Raw genomic sequence first — 26,048 nt, 5'->3', positions numbered from 1 at the left:
GTCAGCTCCAGAAATCAGAGCTCCACTTCTCTGTCATCATGGAACTGGCTGGGGGTCCAGGCAGGAGACACCCCAGGCCCCACGAAGAACCAAACACCTCAATTCTCTTCTCAAAAGCCACTAAGCCAACACTCTTGGGAAAAAGATAAAGGCTTTAGAGGCGGTTGTGAAAATTTCCTGGGTGCAAATTATACAGAGCTCCCACATCTTGTACCCTCGGGCACATGTCTCTTGAAAGAAAGAAGAAAAATAAAATCCCCAAACCAATATTCTCAGTGCATCACAGTTTCCTGGCAGCAGGACCTTCTTGGGATATGGCCTTCCCATTTCTGTGGCCACCTCCCTTCCAAGGACAGGGGTTTCAGGGTCACAAATAGGACTTCCTTACAAATAGGAGGCGATTACCATGCATCATAGTCGCCAGTGGTCACAGACAGATCCTTGCCCTGAGGGGCTACGACACCTTGAAACTAAGAAACAGCCTCGATTTCCAACCCAGGTGCCAGACGTTCAACTGGGGCCTTCTGGACACCACATTCCACGCCTACCTTAACTCTGGAGTTTTCAAGGAAATAGGGCCCCGGATCCACCCCACAGTTCAGACTCATATTGGTACTGACCCCTTTGCCCACAGCCTTGCTTTGCTTTGAGCCTATCAAAACCGGCTCTCTTTAAATACCTCAACTCCCTCCACCCTTCTCCCAAATCCTGTAACTCTTTTCTTCTGTTTGGAGAGACACCTTTGCTCCCTCTCATGTCTCCGATGGTCTCCCTTCCTGCTACGAGTCCCCGGAGCTGGCGCGGCTGGGGACTCTGCTCCCCAGAGTTGTAGCTGATGGGCTTAGGACAGCGGGATGACCAAGGGTGAAGGTTTTACAGAGAGAACAGTGGGAGCTGTGACCATTGGTGAGCGTAAGAGCCCAGAGATACCTCAAGCCCCACGGATGTGCTTTTTTCTGGAATCTTAGATTTGGAGAATGAGTTTCACCTGGTATCTCTGTGGGTATACCTCAACTTCTGGATCTGAAACTCGGTGAACACATTCTGTGGTGATTCATGAGCGTGTCGTGCAGGAGAGGGTTAACTCAACAGACCAGGGGTGCTCAACCCTCCACACTCCAAAGACAGGCCTGTCTTCAGGACTGGCCCTGGAGCAGGGCTGGAGACAACCTTTGAGCCCGCGGGCTATTCTGCTGATAGGAGTGTTTTTCCATGCCCTGGACCACACTGTGTCAGTCTGACGAGGTAGCTAACGCTAGCAATGAAATTGGGCTGAGTGGTCTTGGACACCCTCCACACAATGAACCACCAATGAACCACCTCACAGTGGGGCTCAAGGAGGGGAGAGTGTGCCAAGTCCCTCAAGCCCAGCCACCCATTCCTCGCAGAGACCCTCCTCGCCCGCACTGGAGCTCACCTTTCCCACAACTCGTGGAGCATTCTGTGGTCCCGAGCTGTTTCCAGTTGTGGTCCCGGCTTCGCCTTGGGGGCTGCGGGGCCGCTGGAACCAGATTGTCGGGTCGGTGGGAGGAAAATCCATCTGGATGCCTGACTGGGAAGGTCTGTGCTGATTCCGAGGTGAATACTTCGGGGGCCCCACCATGCACATCTTCCTTCTCCTCGGCCCCCTCTTTCTCTGCTCCCTCCTCCTGGCTCCTCCCATCTGTTCCCAGCTGGCCATTGAAGGGCTCCCCTAGGAGAGACAGGTGCATGCAACGCGGCAGTAAGACTGGTCTGGACCCGGAGGCCCCCCGAGGACAGCCCTCCGACATTAGAAATCACGTAGCATGAGGTCATTTCCAATTCAGAGCATACGTATTTTAAACATGCAGATACCAATTTCCCCAAAATTCAAAACATGGTTAAAAATGAATAAGAAACAGACAAATATCTCAGTAGGAAAAGCAAGCAAGGGCCAGGAAGAGGCCCGGCACATAAAAAGAAACACAAGTAGCCCAAAGCCGTACAAAAATGCTCAACTTCACTCATAATGAAAGAACCTCATGTGAAAACAAAAAATTGCCACCACTTGATTAGCCTCATGATGAAGGAGAGAAAATCTGGAGACCCTTAAATCCCTAAACCCCTCATTGAAGGTAGAGGAAAACCAAGGACAAGGAGCCGGCAGATAGACACAAAGTTTTGGAGGGCAATTTGGCCAGATCTACCTAAGTTTGTTTTATTTATTTATTTACTTATTTAATTTTTACATGTAAATTCAATTAACTAACACCAAGTGTATTATTCGTCTTAGAGGTAAAGGTCGGTGATTCACCAGGTGCATAGAACACTCAGTGTTCATTATATCACGTGCCCTCCCTCATGCCCGTCACCCAGTTATCTCATCCCCCCAACCACCCCCCGTAACTCTCTACCCAAGATTTATTTATTTGAGAGAGACCATGAGAGAGGGAGACCACAAGAGGGGAGAGGGTCAAAAGGAGATGCAGACTCCCCCCTGTGTGGGGAGCCTGAGGCAGGGCTCGATCCCAGGACTCCAGGATCATGACCTGAGCCGAAGGCAGATGCCTAACTGACTGAGCCACCCAGGCACCCCACCCTCTGCCCAAGTTTTAAATGTACATACCCCTTGACTAGTGATTCAGTTTCTAGGACATTTACCCTACAAATATTCCCATTCTTTTACACAAAGCTGTGTGTACAAGCACGGCTACTAAAGCGTGTTTTAAATTAGCCAAACAGTAGAGTGAACTTAAATGTCCACCGGTGGTACTTGTTTAAAATACGGCATGTTATGTTACTTTTTTTTTTCTTTGAAAGAATGAAGCAAAATCATATGTTGTGATATGAAGATATGACTGATACATTATTTGATGAAAGAAAAAAGCATAGCAGAATTCATTTTGTATATATGTCTACACAGGTGTGGCAGGAGCCCTTATGAGAGATTATATTTGTGTTCTGCCCTTCGTGTCTGTCTCTCCTCTCCCAGACCAAGTGGCCAAGCCCTTAGGTGTTCTGGATGCAGATTTTTGCAGGGAAGTAAAAGCTGTGGGAAGTCAACAGCTCTTCCTTCTCACTGTGAAAGCCTGAGGTCTCAGTAAGAATCCCAGATCCTGGGGCCAGCCAATGGCAAGGAGGAGGGAAGAGGAGGGAAAAGTGGAGAGCATTTTTTTTTTTGGGGGGGGGGGGAAGAGAGAGAGAGATGTTCTCAAGGCAAGGAGAGGCTAGAGTCAGAAGGCCAGAGTTTCCTGAGCTCCATAGACCTTATCTGTGCCAAGCAGGGATCTTTACTCCTACCGAGGGTGGGGGGACGCCCTGTATTGGCTGAGATTGAGTTTTCTACCAGTGTCAAGGAAGTCTGAAGTAGAGGCAAGATCTAAGTTAGACGTCCGGAAAAGACTGGCACACGATGTTCCCTGTACACGTAGATGGCAGACAAATGTTCAAACTGGTTACATGCACATTTCTACATGCACAGGAAAAGGCTAGGTGGAAACCCTCCAAATCATGAGGAGATATTCCCTCCTGGAATAGAGTTGGGGGGATGAGGTTGGGACATATTGGGTTGTTGTTGTTGTTCTTTTTTTTTTTTTTTTTTTTTTTTCCCCAGTAGACTTTATTCTTTTTTTTAGAGCAGTTTTAGGTTCACAGCTCAATTAAGTGGCAAGGACAGAGTTTCCATTCCTCCCCTGGCCCCACCTAGTGCACTACGCCCTCCCCCCATCAAGGTCCCGCACCAGCGCGGAACATCCCTTACCACCCACGAACCTGCATCGCACGTCATTATCACCCAAAGCCCATAGTTCCCATTAGGGTTCATTCTGGGGGTGTACATTCTGTGGGTCTCAACAATGTAGAACGCCATGTATCCATCAGTGCGGTATCATCGAGAATAGTTTCACCGCCCTAGAAATTCTCTCTGTCTGCCTATTCACCACTCCCTCCCCTGTCGCCCCTGGCGATCACTGATCCAAAGTTGTGCCTTTTCCACAATATCATACAGCTGGAATCATACAGTACGGACACTTTTTCAGAAGCACATTTAAATTTCCTCCATGTCCTTCCACGCTAGGTAGCTCATTTCTTTTTGGGCTGAATAATATTCCACTGGCTGGGTGGACCTCAGTTTATCTATCCATTCATCTTGGTTTCATCCAAGTTTGGGCAATTATGAGGCACCTGCATCTTCCTTCCTATATTTCTATTTGGTTGAATATTATTCAAGCATATACTAGTTTGATACAAAACAAGGAGGCAAATTGCAGAGTTACTGTAGAATCCAGTTAAAACTCAGGGCTTTCCCCACCCTCCACCACTTACACTTCATGGCTTTAAATATTAAGTACAATTTAAATCAGTGGAATCAAGACTACGCATACTGACACAAGCGGGACTTGTGACTTTGACTTACCACACAAAAAGATCTTAAAATCTTTTGCACATCTTGCAAGTACTGGACACTACGCTGGATGGACACCTGATATTCAAAAAAAATATCTTGGCGTGTAAGGTTTTTTCCCCTTCACTATTATGTAGACAGGGAACTTGCTCAGAGAAGTTTCTGACTTGCCTGAGGGTGCACAGCAAAAAAGAGGCAGAGCTGGATTCAAGCTCACGGAGGGTGGAGAAGGCCCCTCCTCACCAACTTTTTACAACTGACTCCTTCTGGGCCCGCCCTGTCCCAGGTAGCTAATCCCCTGCTACCCATTAGCTGAGACCCATCAGGCTTGTTATGACCATCATCATGCTATAGGATTTTGAATAGTCTGTCCAACTGTCCTTATCCATCAGCATCATATCTCAGGAACATCCATACTCTGCCATCTGAACCTTGTTTCTCAGACTGTGTACCATTCCTGCAAATGGCTTGCCCATCGTGTTGGGCTGAGTGTGCTGATGTTCAGTTTGGACAACACGCACAGCCCACGTTCCCGGCTCACATCCTGCTGTCTCCAAAGAGCCGGGTGGCTCCTCCCCTGACCTGTGACAGTCAGATAACCCAGTTATCCATATGGAGGGCCAGGCCTCACAACTGTGCCCTCATTGCTGGGACAGATGTCAGAGCAGCTAACCCTAGGTGGTATAACAGACAGGGGACTGAAGTCACTGTGGGACCTAGACAGAAAGTCCCTGTTTCTGAGTTTCCATTTGTTAATTTTTTTTAATTTATTTGACAGAGAGAGCATAAGTAGGCAGAAGCAGGCGGAGAGAGAGGTGGTGGGTTCCGTTATCATCTGGTAAAGAAACTTCCACAGAGCCAGAGGGCTGCTTGCTTGTCTATCGCAGAGCCCACAGGAAAGAGGTAGATAATTAGGTGTGAACTTATTATTCTTTCCTTACAAGTCAAAGTAGTGTCAGTAGAAGAAAAGGGGACCAAGAGAAAAGGCCCAAGGTGGACAGAATAATGGCCCTCTGAAGGTGCCTGCATCCTAATCTGTGAGGATGATACCTCATATGGCAAAAGGGGCTTTGCAGATGGGATGAAGTTAGAAGATCTAGGGATGGAGAATGGTCCCAGATTGTCTGGGGGGCCCAGAGATGTGATGATAGAAGAAGGGGGGTCAGAGCCTGAGACCCAAAGGTGCCACACAGGAAGAAGCTAAGAAGCAAGGAGAGCAGGAGGCCTCTCAAAGTGAAAAGGGCAGGGCGACAGAACCTTCTAGAACCTCCAAAGGGAGTATGGCCTGCCGACACCTTGATTCCAGCCCAGCAGAACCCATTTTGGACTCCTGACCTTCCCGAACTATAGGATAGCAAATTTGTGTTGTTTTAAGCCACCACGTTTGATGTAATTTGTTATGTGGCAGCTAGAGGGAACTAATATCGGGTATCTCTAGATAATGAACTGGAAAGACAGAGTCAGGGTGTTCACCTCGTGTTTGAATCAAGTGAATGGGACCCTCTTATCAGCAAAGGCTCAGATAAATGGTGAAGCATCCTCTGATGTCAAGGGCGCGTCCATGCGTTTTCTCTGTGTTGACTGAGAGACACAAGGGAGATGCACGAGAAGAGACAGAGGGCTTTAAAAAGAAATGACTGGGGGCGGGGGTGGTTGGCTATAGAACAAGAGGTTTTACCTGGTCTCCTGTGAGGAGGCACCTGCGGGCTGATGGCGTTGGTTCCCATGATGACATACTCATAGTGGACTCCGGGATTGGGCTGCTGGTGGATCATCTGACAACACAGAGGTCAATGTCACTGCACCTGCACATGCTCACATCCCTCTCGGGCTGGCCCAGGGTTCCCCAGTTTGCATGGCACTATCTACACATGAGTGGGTTGATTCAGATCTAATTATATTAGTGAACCTGTGGCAGGTTAAAGGAAGGCTCTTTCTGGATGGTTTTTTTGTTATTTGCTTTTGAAGGGTGAAGGACTTAGAAGAAAACTGGGCTGAAAGTCAAGATGTTATACATCCCAAATAGAAAGACGGGAGCGATGGTAGCAGAGCCTTTCCGTGGGCTCTCAACCATCTTAACATCATGGTTTAGATTGTGCTAGGTGCGCTCAAAATGGCCAAGCCACGTGTCTGCTCCAGGGGGACACATTTGAACACTAGGTGACGAGATACAGTCATGCCGAGAAGAGCCAGCCCTCTTGGGCAGAGCCAGCCTGGGAGCCTTCATGTTCCTTCGAAGAACCCTACCTAACCATGAGGTTGGCTCAGGAAGGGCCTGGCCCACCCTCTCCAATGCATTTTCTGGGTCTTGTCCCCTCTCATCCATGGAAAGCTCTAGAACCACAAAGAGAGGGGTTCAGGACAACTGGTGTCAGGGAAGTAAGTCTCCCTGGTTCCTATCCTCTCAGGCAGCAATGACCAAAGCAGGATATCAAGCAGGAAGCGGCAGAAGGCCGTGGAAGTCAGGAATTAAACATCGTCTGGGACAGAAAACACAACATAAATCAGCACGGCTTGGCAGAATAAATCCCTCTCTACTGGCTTCAGAACACACAGTCCTTTGTGCCCAGGGCCTTCCTGGTGAGAAGCAGGGTGCTGGGCTTAAACGGAGCAGCAGAACGGGGATCTGCTATGTGACTATGAGCCAGGAAAGGAGACATTATCCCATTCTATTTCTGTCTCCACTGCTTTCTAAAGGGGCACTCCTTTGACCAGTTGTGTCACCTCGAGCAAGCCCCATGGTCTCGCAGTTTTTGATTTCCTCACTGGACGAAAAGCTTAGGGTCAGAGCTGTCTCTTTGGCCCTTTAAAGCCGCGAGCATCTCTGAGTCAGCCCAGCACGGTGGGTCTTGCTGGTTCATGGGAGTGTGATTCTGTCCGCTATCATCCCTTACCCGCTCTCTCCATGGGAACTGGGGCCTCCATTCTACAAACCGCTGAGGGAAGGCAAACATGAGAACCCCTGAGCTCCTGACATATAGGACCCATGGTGGTAAACAGAACCCTAAGGGATGAAGGGGCATGGTCTCTGGTTCGCTGTTGACCCCTAATTCCCTCATTTCTCTTTTCACATATTCTGACAGTGGGTCTGAGGCCAGAAGCTCTCCTTGCCTCTCTCATGCCTCTTCTGCATGAGCGTCCTGCCAGTGCAACCCTTGTCCCATTTATGAAGTTATTCTTGGCCACCGCATCCTAGACCACCCACAGTGGCCCCTTCACAACCGGGGTTTTTACCCCTGATGCCATTTGAAACTTACCCAGAGTCCAACAACCAACTGGACAGTCTTAAAAAGAAAAAATTCAAAATTAACTATAACAAGGCTTCTTTTATAGTTTCTAGTCTATGAGCCTCCAGGCCCAACAGGAATGAACATGTAACTATATAGTTGGGAGAACTAATATTTATAAAATTCTAACACAGCAAAGTAGCATGTAGAGTGGCATGGCTTTGGAGACAGTAAGAGAACGCAGATCTGTGGGTGAGCTCGTCTTTATCAAAACCCGATTTCGAGCTTTTTATTTCTTGTCACTTTTTTAAATTTCCTGATCTTTTGAAGAAGACTGGATTTTAGTGCTTTCTTTTAAAAATAAGGACCATTTTAAATCTGGGGCAAGTTCATAATTTAGTTTCTTGTAAAATAAATCCCAAATTGTGTCTTCTGCCAGGTAAGGAACCTGTAGTAAACCTCCGTATTGTTACTCCGAGCTTTATTGTATCATGTGGAGTACTCTGGAGTTCTCATTTCTTCATTTGCTTTAATAGAATTTGAAGAGGGCTGGGAACTTGAGCGGTCTTGTCTTGCTTTAGGCATTTGCTTTCTTTTGCCATAAAAAGAAAACATGCCAAATTAGCATTAGGAGAAAAGTGCCTGGAGGGAAGCCAATGCTCATGAAATAAAGGATATGTTTTGCCTCTGATTTGGTTCAACAAGTAAAAATGGTTTTAGGAGGTCCATAAACTTGGAGGGTAATAAGCATCTGGTAGAGGTTAGGTTTCTAAGAACTAGGGACATTCAGAATGGCAAAGATGGACACCAAGCACCCAGACACCTCAAAAGGCTCAGCTCGAATGGTTTTATTGACCACAGGCACCGATTTGTCGCTTATCTGTGCTACGTGTGGTCCTGGGAAGAAACAAGATGCAGAATCCCAACCGTCCGGAAACATGCAGACTCACATAGACATCCAAGATCTCATTCGTGGGGCCTTCAGCCAGAAAGGATTCTCCAGCGGTGCTCGAAATCTCATTCGGACGCTTGTAGGTGAACATGGTCCCTCCACCCTCGTACCTTCCTGGCCGGTCAATCGCCCAGTTCCCGTTGATGATGGAGCGGCCGGAACGACTTCGCAAAGCTGGCAAGAACAACGAGACAGTTCCTCATGTAAGACAAGGGTGTGCACAAGAGAGTGAATGGGTCCCCTGCCCCCTAGCTGCTGGCTCAGTCATTCATCAAAGTGCTTCCCGAAGATCCACTATGAAGATCTGCTATGAAGAAGACTCACTATGGCAGGCCATGAGCTCGGCCCTGAGGAATCTAGGGCACGATCACTTCTTCCACCCGTTCAAGCCCTTCCACTACTTGGACTTAGAGAATGGAGGAGTGGGGGTAGTTAGGAGAGAAGGATGTGGAAATGGAGAGGGGAAGGGGAGAGTTAGAGGAAGAAGAGGAAAGAAGAGGAAGAGGAATCATGTTATATCCCACTATCTGGGTGAGAGGTGGCACGTGGGCAGCCCGGGAGCTGATTTTGGCCCACAGAGAAGCTTAGTTTGGCCTTCATCGTGTTTTGTTTTGTTTTGAAATAATTAAACCCAAACTCAACTTGGGTTCCCTAGCTTCTAGCTTGTCTTGTAAAACAAGAAGACATGTTAGCTTTGGCTCGACATCCCCTCACGGCAGCAACCAGCTGGAGCTGAGGAGGACCGCCCCGTTAGATGGGGTGTGTGTGCTCTGGTTTGTTCCAACCCCACTGCTCCCTACAACTCCCCAACACTGAGGCTAAGTCTCAGTATATTGCCCATTCATTTATGATTGTGGATTATTTATCCCATCTACGATCATGCTTGCATTGTGATTTCTCTCACAGAACAGAAGTTTTCTTAGAATTCTTTCTACTTGTAGGTCTACTAAAAGTGACAACGCTAAAGATAGGTCAAGCGGGTCCCATGATTTTCTCCTACCTGATCACCTTCATTCATTTGTATGACCTTCCAGACTCCTGTGGTATTTTGAGGCTATGAACCCTGCTAGAGGCTTCCACGTACACAGTCAAAATTGACCCTCACGACACTGCTAAGCAGGTGTCTGTCCCTGTCTCTCGGAGCATGGTTCAGGGATGAGAGGGAACTTGTTCAAATTCGTGAAGATGAGAAGTGACAGAACTATGTCCATACGTAGGAGGGAGGTAAGAAAGGAGAAGAGGGGCAAGGAACAAAGTGTTCAGTTAATGAGAGAAGAGAGGACAGCCTATGAGAACATTTGGCACCGTGAAATCCCCAAGGCAATGTTGGATTGGGTTTAGAAGATATCGGGTGTTATGTGTTATTACACAGTGGGCCTGTGATGGTCACTGGCTCTCTGCAACCTCACTTGCACAGTTACTAAATTTAATTTTGTACCACATATTAGGGGAAAACTTATGTATAAATGAAGCAGTGAGAACAGTTCATAAACCTTTGTGTCTAAATCACCCAACTTCAATTATTATCAACTCATGGCTTTCACTCTGCAAATCCCAGACCCATTTATCCTTACATTTTTCAGGAGGTGTCTCTAAAATATAGGGACTCTTTGTTTTTTAAACCCATTTTCAGCAGCGTTTCTACAGTGGGTCTCTGGGGGTCAGCAGAGTCAGAGCTGCTCCAAGGGGTGGAAGAGCTTCCTTTTTAGAGGCGGAGACCCCCGCAGACTCCATCCCTGGCTGACTGGTTCCCATAGCCACTGGGAGACCACAGCTGTGGAGCACCGAATACTGAATTATCAGATCAATTCAGCTTACTGAGTGGCAAAGAAGGTCAAAAGTAGAGACTGAGGAAGAGTAGGTTTAGGGCTGTTTTCTCTCAAAACCACACCTGAGAGTGGTCCATATGGTCTCTTCAATTCCTCACTTCCCCTTCATCCTCAGCCAGCTCCAACCTGACTCCTGTCCCCTCTATCCCCCTGAAACAATTCAAATTAATGTTAGCAAGCCCTCCATGTTGCTAAACCCAGTGGGGATCTTCCAGGCCTTCTCTTGCTAGATGTCTCAGTAGCATCTGGCACAGGTGACCACTCCATCCTAATGGAAACATTTTTGTTCTCCTCCTGCTCTAAGGCTGCTCATCTGTTCTTTCTTTTCTGCATCATCTTTCCCTACTCGGCGACTGAGTATTAGCATTCCTTGAGGATGAAGAGTAGATCTGATTTGCGAGCTGTACTTTCTTGGGCAAGTTCATCTATGCCATGGCTTTAATTATTGTATTCTGGTGGCTTCCAAATTTCTGTTTCCAACCCAGATTTCTCCTCTGGTCCCCGACTTCTTTATCTGATGGCTTACTTGATAGCTTCATGCAGATGCCCAAGACTGACCTCACCCTTGACCCCCTCCAGTGTCTCCTATGTCAGTAAGTGGTACTACCATCCACTTCATTAGAAATGGAGGAATTATCCTGGTCCCCCCCTTTCCTTATCCCTATATCCAATCCAATCATCAAATTTTATTTGACTTCCTCCATATTTCTTGAACCCATCAACTTCTCACCAAGTCCACTGCCATAATCCAGGGCAAGACCACCACCAGATCTCATATAACTCAAAGCCTTCTAATTGATCTACTTATTTCCCTTCTTTTCCGCCAGAGTAATCTCTTTGGAATGCAGGTTTGACCATCCTCTGTTGGCTCAACACCCTTCAATAGCTTTCTATTTCTGTAAGAGAAGAAACCTCTAATCCTTAATGGGTTGGGCCCATGGTGAAATAGTGGAAACTCATCCTACATTTTTCTGCTCTTTGTACTCTGCTCCTTGGCCTTCTTTTCACTCATCTACTACATCATGTTCCCTCCACAATCTGTTCTTTCCTCCAGAAGTATTTCTCTGAACCTTGAACTGTATTTGTTCTTTAGATGACAGCTCCTTAGGGAAGTCTTCCCTAACTCCCAGTTCAGGCCTGTGATTCTTTCATGTGCTCTAAGGCATGCAAAATCCTCTCTTCCAAAGGGCTTAACTCAGTCTCTACACACATCCATTCAGAGCATGACTGGACTAATACCCGTCTCCTGGAGCCCCAGAAGCTCTGATGGGTGTTTCCTCACTGTTACAGCTCTAGTGACCGGTGCAGTGCTTACCACATAGTAGGAATCCACATTTGCTGAACACAAAAATACATAGCAGAAAAAGACACCAGCTCAAAAGAAAGATAGGCAAAGAATGATGAGCAGGCAATTCAAAGAAAACCAAGTACAAATACTCCATACGCAAATGGAAAGATGCTCTGCTTTACTTATAATTTAAGAAATGAAAATCAAAACTGCACTGGGATCTTCTTGAGGCACCAGACAGACAAAAGTTTGAGAATATTTAATATCGCCAGAATTGGCAGCTGTGTGAGTAAGCAAGCATCCATAACTGTCGGTGGGAAGGCAATCCCAGTTAACCATACTGGAGGGCCACTTGGTTATATGGCTAAAACTTCAAGTGCCTGTACACTTGACCTAAAATTGTACCTGTAGGAGACTACTTTGAGAGATATACTTTTTTAAGTATACAAAATTGTTTGTAACAAGGATATTCCCTGCAGATTTTTTTTTTTTTTTTAGAGAGAAAACCCCCGATCAACCAAAATACCCTTCAGTAGAAAATTGCTTTCATAATTTGTCATACTGAATGTTTATGCAGTGGGTTCCATGCAGCCCCCAAAATGGTAAGATAGGTCTGTGTATAGGGGTATGGAAAGAACTCCGTGATAAATTTTTAAATGAAGCCAAATGCAGAACAGTGTATTTGGTATGATCTCATTTGTGTATACTTTTAAGTCAGAGCATATACATAAAACATGTATGCACACACAAAACTTTTCAGAGAAAGTCATAGAACTGTAAATATTTGGGAACAGGAACTAGGGTTTAGGTTGGGATGGGAGATGAGAAGGGAAACATTTATTTTGCTTTTTATATCTTTTTAATTGCCATTTAAAATTTGTTTTACCATACTCAGAGATTACCTTCTTTAAAACATATCTTTTTTAGTTAATATAAAAGACATGGTATAAGCAGAAATACTCCTGAGGGATATACATGTTTTCCCTTTCATTTTTGGCTCTTCCTAAAATCCCATTCAGAGCATCCAAAGCTCAAAACTGAGGTAAGTTCTGGCTAAGCTTTTATTGCTCTTAATGGCCATCTTGTAGAAGAGGTTGTTATCTGCAAACCAAAAAAATCCATTAAAAACCATTTGAAATACAGCACAGGGGAGAACTGCATAGGCTTTCCAGGAAATAAAACACAGAGACCCCAAATTTTTTTTACCATCTACGACTGTTTACCCAGCACCCGCTCTCGGGGTTTAGATGAAACTTTCACCATATAATAGCAAAGCGTGTGAGATTTTTAGCAGACACGGGCCTGGTTCCATATGCCCACAGGTTAGCTTCTGAAATAGGTCCAGCACTAGCCCCCACCTGGGCTTGCATATTGAAAGCAGCCGCCCCTACAATTTACGTGCCTGTAAGCAGTTTCAGCGCTATGTAATGGAGTCCAGAACTACCCCACAAAAAGGTGCAGGTGACTCATGGCTCTTGCTAGTGGGTGTATTCACAGAAGGTCAAGGTTTGGTGAAGCTTGTCACAGCTATGTCAATATGTGGAGGAAATCTCCACTTTCGTCTGACATATGGATTTTATTCGTTCTAGCTGTCAACACTGGGCATATGTATTTGGACTTAACTATCTGCACCAACAATGCTCTTTTCCAAGATTCATATAGGAATCGCTTACTCATCCAAGCCCTGCTTCTCAGACACTTTATCCCACAATCTTTTTTTTTTTTTTTTAAGATTTTACTTACTTGACAGACAGAGATCACAAGTAGGCAGAGAGGCAGGCAGAGAGAGAGGGGGAAGCAGGCTCCCCGCTGAGCAGAGAGCCCAATGCAGGGCTCGATCCCAGGACCCTGAGATCATGACCTGAGCCAAAGGCAGAGGTTTAACCCACGGAGCCACCCAGGCACCCCTATCCCACAATTTAATGCCCGCTATTACCAACCCAACCACTGATTCCCATATCCAACCAAAAAGCTGGTTTCTTTATTGCCAACAGATTACTGTGATCTAGACATGTTTATTTTTCTTCCTTAAAAAAAAAAAAAAAGATTTTATTTTATTTATTTGTCAGAGAGAGAGAAAGAACAAGCAGGAGGAGCTGCAGGCAGGGGGAGAGGGAGAAGCAGGCTTCCCACTTAGCAGGGAGCGGGATGTGGGGCTTGATCCCAGGATCCCTGGGATCCTGACCAAGAGGAAGGCAGACCCTTAACTGACTGAACTACCCAGTTGTCCCTGTTTTTTCCTTCGGAAAATGAAAATTGAGTTCCTCCTCCTAACAAAATTCCAAGTTTCAGCTGTTCTTAGAAGCTATCTGGGAAGTAGCATAACAAGCTCGAGAGCAAAGGGGTCAGACATCACTGGTCGCCACCACAAGGCCAGCTGGAGGGCCACAGCCCTGCCATTTTCACTCCAGTGTGTGAGCTTTCATGGGAGCTCACACATGGGCACAAACCCAAGTGAGTCTCAGAGTATGTCAGCTAATGTGGATAACCTTGAAAATGGAGCACATCTCTTCACTTCATATGACCACCCTGGAGGAGTCTGTCAGTTACAAACTTATTGTAGCCTTCCATTATAAATTCGGCAGGCAATCACAGTATTAGCAGTACCATGACTGTGTCACCAACAGAAATCGCGTATGTATTATGAACACATATATTACAGCTGTTAGATATTTTGGAATTTTTAAAAAATATTTATTTATTTCAGAGAGAGAGTGAGAGACAGCACAAGCAGGAGTGGGGGTGGGGAGACATGGGTGGGGAGAGGGAGAAGCAGATTCCCTGCTGAGCAGGGAGCCCAATGCTGGGCTCCATCCCAGGCCCCTGAAACCATGACCTGAAACGAAGGCAGTGGCTTAACTGGCAGAGCCACCCAGGTGCCCTGCCTGATGATTTTTACATTTGTATTACACCTGTCTTACTTCTACCTGAATAAAGATAAAGACCATTCTACACCTCCAGAAGGCAACCTCTTGGTCCCCTCCAAGTCACTACTCTGTCCCTACAAGACCCAAGGTTCACCACTACTGTGCCATCTAGCACCACAGTTTTGCTCGTTTTTTTAATTTCAAATAAATGGAATAATACCATACATATTCCTTTTGTGCTGGAGATATTTTACCTAACATTATGCCCATGAGATTCATCCAAATTGTTGCATTTATCACTAACTCTTTTTTTTTCATAGCAACTTACTATTATATGAATATGCCACCATTTATTTGTTTTCTCTATTACTAATTGGCTTTTGGGTTGCTTCTAGTTTTTGGCTGTTCTGGGTAAAACTGCTTTAAACATTTGTGTATGTTTTGCTGGATATAAGTCCTCATTTCTACTGCCCATATGCCCAGAAGTAGAATTGCTGGATTATGGGTATACATGTATATATATAACTGAGCATACACACATGCGCGTGTGCACACACACACACATGCACACACACACACACACATGCTTGGTTACAGTGGGCTCTGCCGAACACTTTTCCAAAGTGTTGTACCCAGGGTTGGTGTTGGGAGCCAGGGATATCACTGTGGAGAAGAAGAAATAAAGATGAAATGAAGGACGACCAGACAGAACCCTGTGGCGATGGATTTGACTTTGAGATAGTGTGAATTCACCATCCTGAAATTATGGATGTGTATGTGCATATTTATACGTGCATTTAGATGTGTGTGTGGGAGTGTGCACACTTTTACATCTGTGTACACACGGGTGCCTATACACGCATGTGTATCCTGGCTCTGTCTGCAGAAACACGCCCCAGCAACAGGCACGACTGGATCTCTGTCTGGAGGTCCGTGTCGGGTTTTCAAAAGCTCCAAGTTAACTTTTCCGGGATAACTGCTAGAGGTACGTAACTTGATGAAGGGAAATCCATGTGTATAATCAAACAACAAACTGGGACAAAGCCCCGCTATTCTTTGTTAGGCTGTGAACATCGACTGCCAGGGATGAAGGTTCTAAAAGCAGGCCATGGGCACAGCTCACAGCTCCTGCCCCCCGACTCCGTCACCGTGATGCCCCACAAAACTGCCCAAGGTTAAACGTGGTTCAGAATCGGTTGTAGGATCTGAATATGAAGAATGCTTAGAGTCCAGATTTGATAGGGACAGAGAAAGTAGCATCTATGCAAACATGTATGTTACGGTTGCTTTCTATTAATGTTCATTTCCCTGCACTTATAGATTTCCATATGTGCTCCCCTTGCAGGAAGAAAGAGTGCTTTAAAGGCAAATGCTGTGACATATGCATTTTTGCCCACTATTGGGCAATTGATTGGGGCTTAATAAATACTTGCTGGATAGAAATAAATTATGAACTGTATTGTTCTCATCTATCGTATGAGATAGAGATAAGAGCTGAGATAAGAGATTCCTGGAAACTCCTTCAAGTCCAGCTTATATCTGAATAATCCCATTTAAGAATTCCAATCTCAAAAATGTCCTCCATGCCTCCTGACCACAATGGTAAATACGTGCATTGATGCATAAAAATGCTGTTTAAAAAAAACAATGCAAAAACACAAGCCTTTCTCTTGAGGGAGGTCTGGGTCCAGTTTGACAAAGTATCCCAATTACAGTTTCTGTTAAATAAATATACATACATATCACACTGTAATTTTTCAGTTCAGATTTGCTTGGGCATTTTGGGTTTGGAAAGAATTGAGCCTATGTGATTTTCTAAAACGTGATGTAACACAGTTGGACTGAGAATCAGAGTATAAGAGAAAGCGGTTGGCTCTCTCTTTGGCACGCTACGATCACAGGTTGAATAAAGGGAAATGCCGAGTCTTTGTTCTCATTTCACTGCTAAATTATAGCTAAGTATGGCTAATTCTCATTCTTTACGATATTAACATTTGATTAATTTTGACTCCAAATTTCCTTGGACTACTTACTAACTATAAAGGAAACTTGTGTGTTTTTAAGCCCCAAATAAGGCTGTATGAAATAGATACCATGTATGGTTTAAGTAAGAGAGTAAGCAGGGCATAGCACTGGGCCGGGGGTGCTACAAAGATAAGACCGCCCACAGCTTCAGGAGCTCAACACATACATGTGAACAGAGAGGTTGTCAGAGTTTCCTTGGACACACAGAGGATTTTGGAGAGGATGTGACATTTGAGTAGGAATTGGCAAGGTGAGTTCACCAGGCAGAGGACAGGGAGGCCATGCCATCTGGGGACAGAAAACGGTGTGGACAAAAGCCAGGGCAGGAACTGGCCTGACCTTGGAGGGGGAGGGGTGGGGGCAGGGTGGGATGCTAAAGCCAGGGCATCCTGGGTACTGGGGGCTGGAGTGGAGTAGCGTTGTGCAGGGAGCACCCTTGGACATGAGGTGTGAAGGGAAGACCTTGGGCTGACTGCAGGGTTGGCTTGTGGCACTCGGGAGCCATGAAAAGATGTTGACTGGGATAGTGACAGTGGAAATCTGTTTGGAGATAATGCTGGCTGCTGAATAAGAAGTCCCAAAGCTCATTCACGCCACAGTTGCTGAGTACCTACCATGCCTCTTCCCACCCTTGGGGGCAGTAGGTCCACCATGGCGGCTCTAGGGGTGGTGGGGTCTCAGGGCCGCTCTCCTCCTCGTGACTCCACTGTCTACTCCCCAGGAGCAGGGAAAGACCATGTTTAGTACCTTCCTTCAGAAAGAATTCCAGAAGCTAACTGCGGCAAAGGGCCTCACTATAGCTCAGTTCATCTAGGGATAAACCTAATATCTTTCTCCCCCTAAATGAGCCTGCTTCCTAACCCCTCCATTTAAAGTTTGTTTTGTTTTGTTCTGTTTAATTTTATTTATTTATTTATTTGGCACAGAGAGAGATCACAAGTAAGCAGAGCAGCAGGTGGGGGTGGGGGGAAGCAGACTCCCTGTTGAGCAGAGAACCCAATCCCAGGACCCCGAGATCATGACCCGAGCCAAAGGCAGAGGCTTAACCCACTGAGCCACCCAGGCATTTAAAACCCTCCATTTAAAACATTGTTCTCCCACTGCTCACCATCTTCTGCCCTTTCCTACCTTTCTCCCTGCTAGCCGATCTCTCCTCAGCCATATCATCCCGTTTGCTGCCACAGGGGTCCCCTGAACTCTTCTCCTGCCCCGTGGCCTCCCCTCTCTGTTCTCCGTTTGCCTCACAGCTGGACCGCGGCAGAGAATCATGGATCTCCCTGTGTGCTGCTCTAGCTGGACCTTCTGAAGCACCCCTTTCCTCCTGCCTCCCCCTGGAACCCCAAGCTTGCAAGCCAAGGGATAAAGCCCACCCTCCCCTGATCCACGCTCAAGGTCTTGTGTGATTCGCCCCTCCTTTCAGCTGCTTCACACAGCCCCCTGTTGGCATTCAATCAAGTGTGAAAAATGTCAGAGATTTGTATGTCTGCTTTAAAAAAAAATTCAGTTGTGATTTCTCATAGGGCAGGAGCCCTATGTTACTTAGTACTTGACGAAAAGACACTCAGATGCTGTCGGGTACGGCTAGGGTCCCCTGCTCAGCCCAAGGGTCCTGTTATAGCATTGCTGTTCCTGCTTCCAACCTCTTCACTCCTCTCGGGGTCTATGCCCTGTTTTCTGACACTCCATCCTTGCTGTCTTCATTGTTTTACCATGGTAAATGCTGATTCTAAATTCCACAAGATTTTTTTGACTTTAGGGGCAGACAGTTGAATTAATCAAACTCCTCAGCTGATGACAGCTTTGCTGGGCAAGACCTCTCTTGCCTTATTTTACTTTTCCCCTTCAAGCTGGATTCCCACTGCCATCACCCTGCCCACCCCAGCAAGCACCTACACAGATGTGAAATATATGTGTATCTTCACGTAAATTTACCATGTTTCCAACAACCCTTTGCTTTGAAGGTCTACCTTTGTCTCTGCAATGACTGTTGGGAGTTTTCTAAATGCTGCATAATATTCCGTGACATATGCCTGCCTCAGTTTACTTATCTGATCTCCTAGTCCTATGAGGACTGGTTTTTTTCATGGTCCACAGGGTCAGCAAAGAGCTGGTATTTAGAAAAAAGTCAATGAGTATCTGTTGGCAAAGCCAAGAAGGTTCATTTTTAAAAACAGCTACCCTATCAATAGTAAGAAGAGAAGTATTTCATCAGGGCCCACAAATGTAGGTAAAAGGTAACAACTTGTTTGCAAGCATGCATCCACCGCCCCCCCCACCCCGTCCCCGGCATCAAGAGGGACAATTAGAGCAGTCTAAAAATTATATGTCAGAAAAAAATGTGTCAGAGGTGAGATTAGAATTCAGCTTCTCCTGCCTCCTGGATGTTCTGGTCAGCTTTGCCCCCAAACATTCTCACTAAGGAACATCTGGGGTGACCGCACAGAGTTGTGTTAGGAACCTACATTCAGGATTCCATGTGGGTGATCAGAACACACTGAAAAGGAGCATCCTGCATATGTAGTAAGAGGTGAAACCCTAGGAGGGGTAACCTGCTTGGTCTGAGGGAGGAAGGCGACGGCGGTCAGGTGTATGCAGGATGCTAGCCCACTTACTGGTCTGGTGCCACCCCTAAAACAGACCTCGAGGATTTACAGTCCCTGTCACCAGACTGCAAAAAAGCCCCAAACAACCATGACAAAGAAACACAATCAAGACATACACACACCGCACACACATACTCCGTAGAACAGAGAGTGCCCTAGGAACACAAGAGGAATGGAATGAACCACTGGGCCTTTGTGCATGCTTCACATGTACGTAGCCACAGAGACACTGCTCGGCCGAACAGTGTGTCCCCAAAATTCATGCCCATCCGGAACCTGTGAGTGTGAGTATATTTAGAAATAGGGTCTTTACATAATTAAAGATGGAAATACGATATGATCTAGTAATTCCACTACTGGGCATTTACCCAAAGAAAACAAAAACACTAATTCCAAAGATAGATGCTCCCCTATGTTTATCGCAGCATTGTCTGCAGTAGCCAGGATATGGAAGCAGCCTGAGTGTCCACCAGGAGATGAATGGGTAAAGAAGATGTGGTGTAATATACATACGATGGGATATTACTCAGCCATAAAAAAAAGAATGAGATTTTGCCATCTGAAATTGCATGGATGCACCTAGAGGGTCGAATGCTAAGTGAAATAAGTCAGAGAAAGACAAATAACACATGATTTCACTTCTTTGCAGAATCTATTAAATAAAACAAATGAACAAACAATCAAAAAACCCAGATTCTTAAATATAGAGAACAAACTGGTGGTTCCCAGAGGGGAGGTGAGTGGGGGGATGGGTGAAGTAGATAATGGGGATTAAGAGATATAAACTTCTAATTATTAAAAAAATAAGGGGGGGCTTGGGTGACTAAGTCAGTTAAGCACCTCTTGATTTTGGCTCAGGTTGTGATCTCAGGGTCCTGGGATTGAGCCCCACGTGGGGCTCCATGCTCATTGTGGAGTCTGCTTAAAATTCTCTCTCCCTCTACCTCTTCCCCCTGCTCTCTTTCTCTCTCTAAAATAAATGAAATTCATTTAATTTAATAAATAATAGTAAATAATTATAATAATAATTTAATAATTTTTTTAATTTTAAAAAATTTAAAAATATCAGGGAGACCAAAAATATGGCACAGGGAATACAGTCAATAATATTGTAATAACTTTGTATAGTGACAGACGGTGACTACACTTGTGGTGAGCGTGAGTCATGCATAGAAATACGGCACTACTATTAACACTTCATATTTACACTTTATTACATTACACTTCATGAAGTATATTCATATTCATTTACTTCAATTAAAAAATTGGTGACCAACCCTCAACTCTATGGTCAACTAATCTTCGACAAAGCAGGAAAGAATGTCCAATGGAAAAAAGACAGCCTCTTCAATAAATGGTGCTAGGAAAATTGGACAGCCACATGCAGAAAAATGAAATTGGACCATTTCCTTACACCACACACAAAAATAGACTCAAAATGGATGAAGGACCTCAATGTGCGAAAGGAATCCATCAAAATCCTTGAGGAGAACACAGGCAGCAACCTCTTTGACCTCTGCCGCAGCAACATCTTCCTAGGAACATCGCCAAAGGCAAGGGAAGCAAGGGCAAAAATGAACTATTGGGATTTCATCAAGATCAAAAGCTTTTGCACAGCAAAGGAAACAGTTAACAAAATCAAAAGACAACTGACAGAATGGGAGAAGATATTTGCCAACGACATATCAGATAAAGGACTAGTGTCCAAAATCTATAAAGAACTTAGCAAACTCAACACCCAAAGAACAAATAATCCAATCAAGAAATGGGCAGAGGACATGAACAGACATTTCTGCAAAGAAGACATCCAGATGGCCAACAGACACATGAAAAAGTGCTCCATATCACTCGGCATTAGGGAAATACAAATCAAAACCACAATGAGATATCACCTCACACCAGTCAGAATGGCTAAAATTAACAAGTCAGGAAATGACAGATGCTGGCGAGGATGCGGAGAAAGGGGAACCCTCCTACACTGTTGGTGGGAATGCAAGCTGGTGCAGCCACTCTGGAAAACAGCATGGAGGTTCCTCAAAATGTTGAAAATAGAACTGCCCTATGACCCAGCAATTGCACTATTGGGTATTTACCCTAAGGATACAAACGTAGTGACCCAAAGGGGCACATGCACCCGAATGTTTATAGCAGCAATGTCCACAATAGCCAAACTATGGAAAGAACCTAGATGTCCATCAACAGATGAATGGATCAAGAAGATGTGGTATATATACACAATGGAATACTATGCAGCCATCAAAAGAAATGAAATCTTGCCATTTGCGACAACATGGATGGAACTAGAGCGTATCATGCTTAGCGAAATAAATCAAGCAGAGAAAGACAACTATCATATGATCTCCCTGATATGAGGAAGTGGTGATGCAACATGGGGGCTTAAGTGAGTAGGAGAAGAATAAATGAAACAAGATGGGATTGGGAGGGAGACAAACCATAAGTGACTTTTAATCTCACAAAACAAACTGAGGGTTGCTGGGGGGAGGGGGTTTGGGAGAAGGGGGTGGGATTATGGACATTGGGGAGGGTATGTGCTTTGGTGAGTGCTGTGAAGTGTGTAAACCTGGTGATTCACAGACCTGTACCCCTGGGGATAGAGTATTATGCCTCCATCAGAAAGGATGAATACCCAACTTTTGTAGCAACATGGACGGGACTGGAAGAGATTATGCTGAGTGAAATAAGTCAAGCAGAGAGAGTCAATTATCATATGGTTTCACTTATTTGTGGAGCATAACAAATAGCATGGAGGACATGGGGACTTAGAGTGGAGAAGGGAGTTGGGGGAAATTGGAAGGGGAGGTGAACCATGAGAGACTATGGACTCTGAAAAACAATCTGAGGGTTTTGAAGGGACGGGGGGTGGGAGGTTGGGGTACCAGGTGGTGGGTATTATAGAGGGCACGGATTGCATGGAGCACGGGGTGTGGTGCAAAAATAATGAATACTGTTATGCTGGAAATTAAAAAAAAAAATTGGTGACCAAAAATAGGAAGCTTGAAGCATAACTTGAATCCAGTGAAAAGATTTGAGCATGTGAGGGAGATTCCCAGCAGTGGATCTGATGGCATTGTTGCCGGGGACTCCAAGATGACATCACTAATTTATCCCTAATCAGTGAATGGCAAACGCATTTAATCTAAAAAAGAACATAGGATGTACTTTGATGCTAATTTAGTATAAGGGTTTTATTGTATGGATACAAAGCAACCTAAACCTCGGGATGCTTTTTGAGTATAAGAACTCTGAGTAATAATTTCCTCTCGTTTTTAAAGTTCTCAGAAAGCAAATTGACAGGAAGAAATTCCTGCGTCATTACTTTGGGGAGCATGATTCTTGCATGTGATACTCCTCTAAGACTGAACCACTTAGGTCTCTGGACATATCTCACAGTGGCAGCTTGTCCACCCAACTAGTCAAACAGATGGAAAACATTTTCCCATCATGATAATAATTTAAAACATTATCTTTAGATGAAACCCAATGGATACAAACTAAAATGCAAAATCACATTTGGAAGAGAAAACAAAATTTCAAAGGCATTTGGACTTGGAGTAGAACAATGTCGGGCTAACTCCTTCGTCTCTAGAAAGTGTTAACCTTCCTAGGCTAGTATGGCCTGAAAGGGAAAGTCTAAGAAGCCCTAAGGAAGTGGATGTTCCTCTAGCCATCTTGAGAATTTAAAAATAGCATTTACGTTTTCCTCTAGCACACGTTCATCCTTTATATTTGCAGTCTGCTCTCCAAAAAACACATCATTTAAAAAAATGGAACTGTCAAATATATTAAAAATAAACAAAGCAAGAAAGCAAAATCTCATGTACCCATCACCAAGCATCAAAGAACGATCGATGTTCAGTCATTCTTCATCTGTATCTCTGTAACTGCTTCCTTATCTTTCTTACTTTCCAACACTTTCCTCGGACCTGGGCCAGGGGTGGGAAGCGGAGATGCAGTTTTGCTCTTCTTCCTGGAAATACTCTCTTGGTTCAGACTCCAAAAATTTAGTTGATTTTTTTTTTCTTCTCTGCTTTAATTCCATTTCCAAATTGGGGTAAGAAATGCAGGTGGAGCTCAGAATGGAATTAACCCCATTTGATTAGTGTTGCTAGAATCTCTGAAAGTGGGGCCTCCTGGTGATTCTGTTGCACACTCAAGTTTGATAAGGACTGCCCTGGAGTTTAGGCTAACTTGAGACTTGGGCGGCTGCACAAATCAGGGATAGGATATCCAAGCGTGTTTAAGTTTGCGAGCACATGCGTGTGTACACGTGAATACACACACTTTCATATAAGCATATTCTTATTTAAAATAGCCTAAAAATTTATTTCTATATGAAAACTGGGATACAAGATTGGTATAAACAATAGGATACAATCAGATGAAAATCCCTAGGCAAAACTTAAGCATCCTTGTTACTATATCTGATCTTAATTCTGCTTTCAGATTGTCTTATAAGTCATGTGCCATAGACATGTGTGATCCCACAAATTTTGACACATTGTATTTTCATTTCCATTCAGTTAAAAATATTTTCTAAATTCACTGGAGACTTGCGGATTTCATTTCCATGTGTCGTTTACTTCAGGTATTTGGGAAATTTCCAGATCTCTTTGTGACTAATCGCTAGTTAGATTCTATCGTGGTCAAAAAAACATATCTTATATGATTACAATTATACTAAATTTGTTAAGGTCTGTTTTGCAGCCCAGAATATGGTTTATTTTGGTGACTGTTCCATGTGTACTTGGAAAGAAAGTGTACTTCTGCTGCCATTGGATGAAGGGTTGTATAAATGTCTATCAGGCCAAATTATCTACTTGTTCTATTAATGACCCTGAGAGGTGTGCTAAAGTCTCTGAGTGTAATTGTGAATTATACTCAGTTTCCCCTTCCAGTGCTATCATTTTTTCAATATGTGATTTTGGACTTTTGTTTTCGGGCTTTTGATTTTATGTGTTTTTGCACTTTTGTTTAGGTACATATGCGTTTACCATGGTTATGTTTTCTTGGTCATTTTCCCCTTTATTATTATGTTTATTATTAGGTACTTTCCCACTTTATCTCTGGTAATTTTTCCTTGTACTGAAGTCTACTTTGTGTGATCTTGGAATTACCACTCTGCTTTCTTTTGATTAGTATTTCCATGTTATATCTCTTTTTTTAAACCTTTACTTTTAGTCTACGTATATTATTACATTTAGAGTGGGTTTCTGTAGATAGCATTTGGCCTTTTGCTATAAATGTGATCAGAAAATATTTATCTTTATTTGGTGTTTTCGATTACGTGCATTTAACATAATTATTGATGGGATTTAGCTATACTATTTTACGAATGTTCCGTTTGTTTCTTCCGGTTTTGGTTTTTGTTTCTTCCTTTTGTTCTTTTCCTCCATTCCTTGGGATTTGAATAATTTTTAGAGTTCCATATAATTTATCTACTGACTGGTCACACCTCTTGTGTTACTTTTTTTAAAAAAGATTTATTCATTTGAGAGAGAGCATAAGCAGGAGGGGCAGAGGGACAGGGAGAGAGAATCTTTAGCAGGCTCCATGCTTGTGTGGAGCCTGACACGGGGCTCGATCTCACAACCCTGAGATCAGGACCTGAGCAGAAAGCAAGAGTCAGATGCTTAACCAACTGCACCACCCAGGCGCCCCTCTCTTGTGTTTATTTTTTAGTCGTTGTCTAGGGATTATAATAACCTCATTGGTCACGGTTTACTTAAAGTTAATATTTACCACTGCAAGTAAAATGCAGAGTTCTTGAAAACAGATAGGTCCTATGACCTTCCTCTATTTATTTGTCACATGTATTACATCTACATCCACTGAGATCCTTCCAGTGTTACAATTTTTGCTGTCCATATCGTGCACGTTTTTCATAACGTCAAAGGATATGACCTTGGCTTTTTTTTTCTTAATTTGACAATGCACAATAGGCAGTGGGCATTATGAGTTCCACTTTAGAGAGGAGGAAACGGGTAAACTGGGTGACTTGTTGGCATCCATGCAGTGGGGTAACAGCAGAACTAGGACTTCCCCCGTTTGTCCTCACTTCCTGTTCCTCTCCCTTCCACTGGGCTGCCTTTTGTTCTTCACGGCTAACTTACAGCTTTGGTACAGAAAGTAGAGTCTGTGCAATTCAAAGCCTGGGAACTTGCAACAAATATTATTTCAGCATTCTTCCTTTTGGAAATACCTTGGTGAGCTAGAGGAGGTGCTCTTTTATCCTACGCGTGGCACCGAGATAATAAGCAGAAAGATCTGGGTCTGGTTTCCAAGGCACTGGGTTAACCGCACTGCTGGCTGATGCTTTCCATGTTCCCCACTAACAAATAGCTCAGACCCACGGTCATTTGTGTTGGCTCTCCTCCATTTGGATGTCGCTACTTCTAGTCCTCAAAATAATGCGGATTCCAACTACAGATGGTTGAATGCAAATTTCGTTTCTGTGGAAGTCCTCTTTCCCTTCCCTTAAATTGGTGGTTTTTAAAAATCTGTGTTTCCTGGAGTCCTGGAGATTTTCATTAAGTTCCCAGATTTCCACTCAGGGGTCGAATGGTCCTGGGTGGATGGGTGTGGGGGGGTGGGGAATCCACTTCCTTCCTCCTTTGTTTGTTTTGAATATTTTATTTCCTTTGAACACACAGTTCCTTGGAACTATAACGGGAATTTGAAAACCTTCACCTCAGAGCCTTGACTCAGCCTTTCGGGATGCGAGGGAGCTTGAGGTTTGTCGAATTTAGCCATCATGGAAGTCTTGAGCTCACCACCACCACGGGACACACAGCTCGGTCTGAGCAGCCTGAGGACAGGGAACCTCCCCATCTTTAGCACCTTTCCCCTTCCGTGCTTAGCTCTGATGCTCTGCAT

At 44.5% G+C, this 26,048-nt stretch overlaps 1 protein-coding gene across 3 annotated transcripts in view; it reads right to left on the bottom strand.

Annotated features, from left to right (window-relative positions):
- The window catches only part of THSD4 (thrombospondin type 1 domain containing 4), a 571,839-nt gene that overhangs the window by 46,690 nt on the left and 499,101 nt on the right, over positions 1–26,048 (bottom strand). For all 3 annotated transcript variants that reach the window (XM_032342609.1, XM_032342608.1, XM_032342610.1), the window contains 3 exons: positions 8,541–8,716; positions 6,042–6,138; positions 1,418–1,693 (listed from right to left, as the gene is read on the bottom strand). In XM_032342609.1, the coding sequence (XP_032198500.1) occupies positions 1,418–1,693; positions 6,042–6,138; positions 8,541–8,716 (549 nt within the window). The remainder of the gene's footprint in view (positions 1–1,417; positions 1,694–6,041; positions 6,139–8,540; positions 8,717–26,048) is intronic.

This window comes from Mustela erminea, chromosome 5 (genome assembly GCF_009829155.1).
Source record: "Mustela erminea isolate mMusErm1 chromosome 5, mMusErm1.Pri, whole genome shotgun sequence".
Taxonomy (NCBI): Eukaryota; Metazoa; Chordata; class Mammalia; order Carnivora; family Mustelidae; genus Mustela; species Mustela erminea.
The sequence above is the reverse complement of the archived record's forward strand: the minus strand, read 5'-3'. Positions and strand labels throughout refer to the sequence as shown.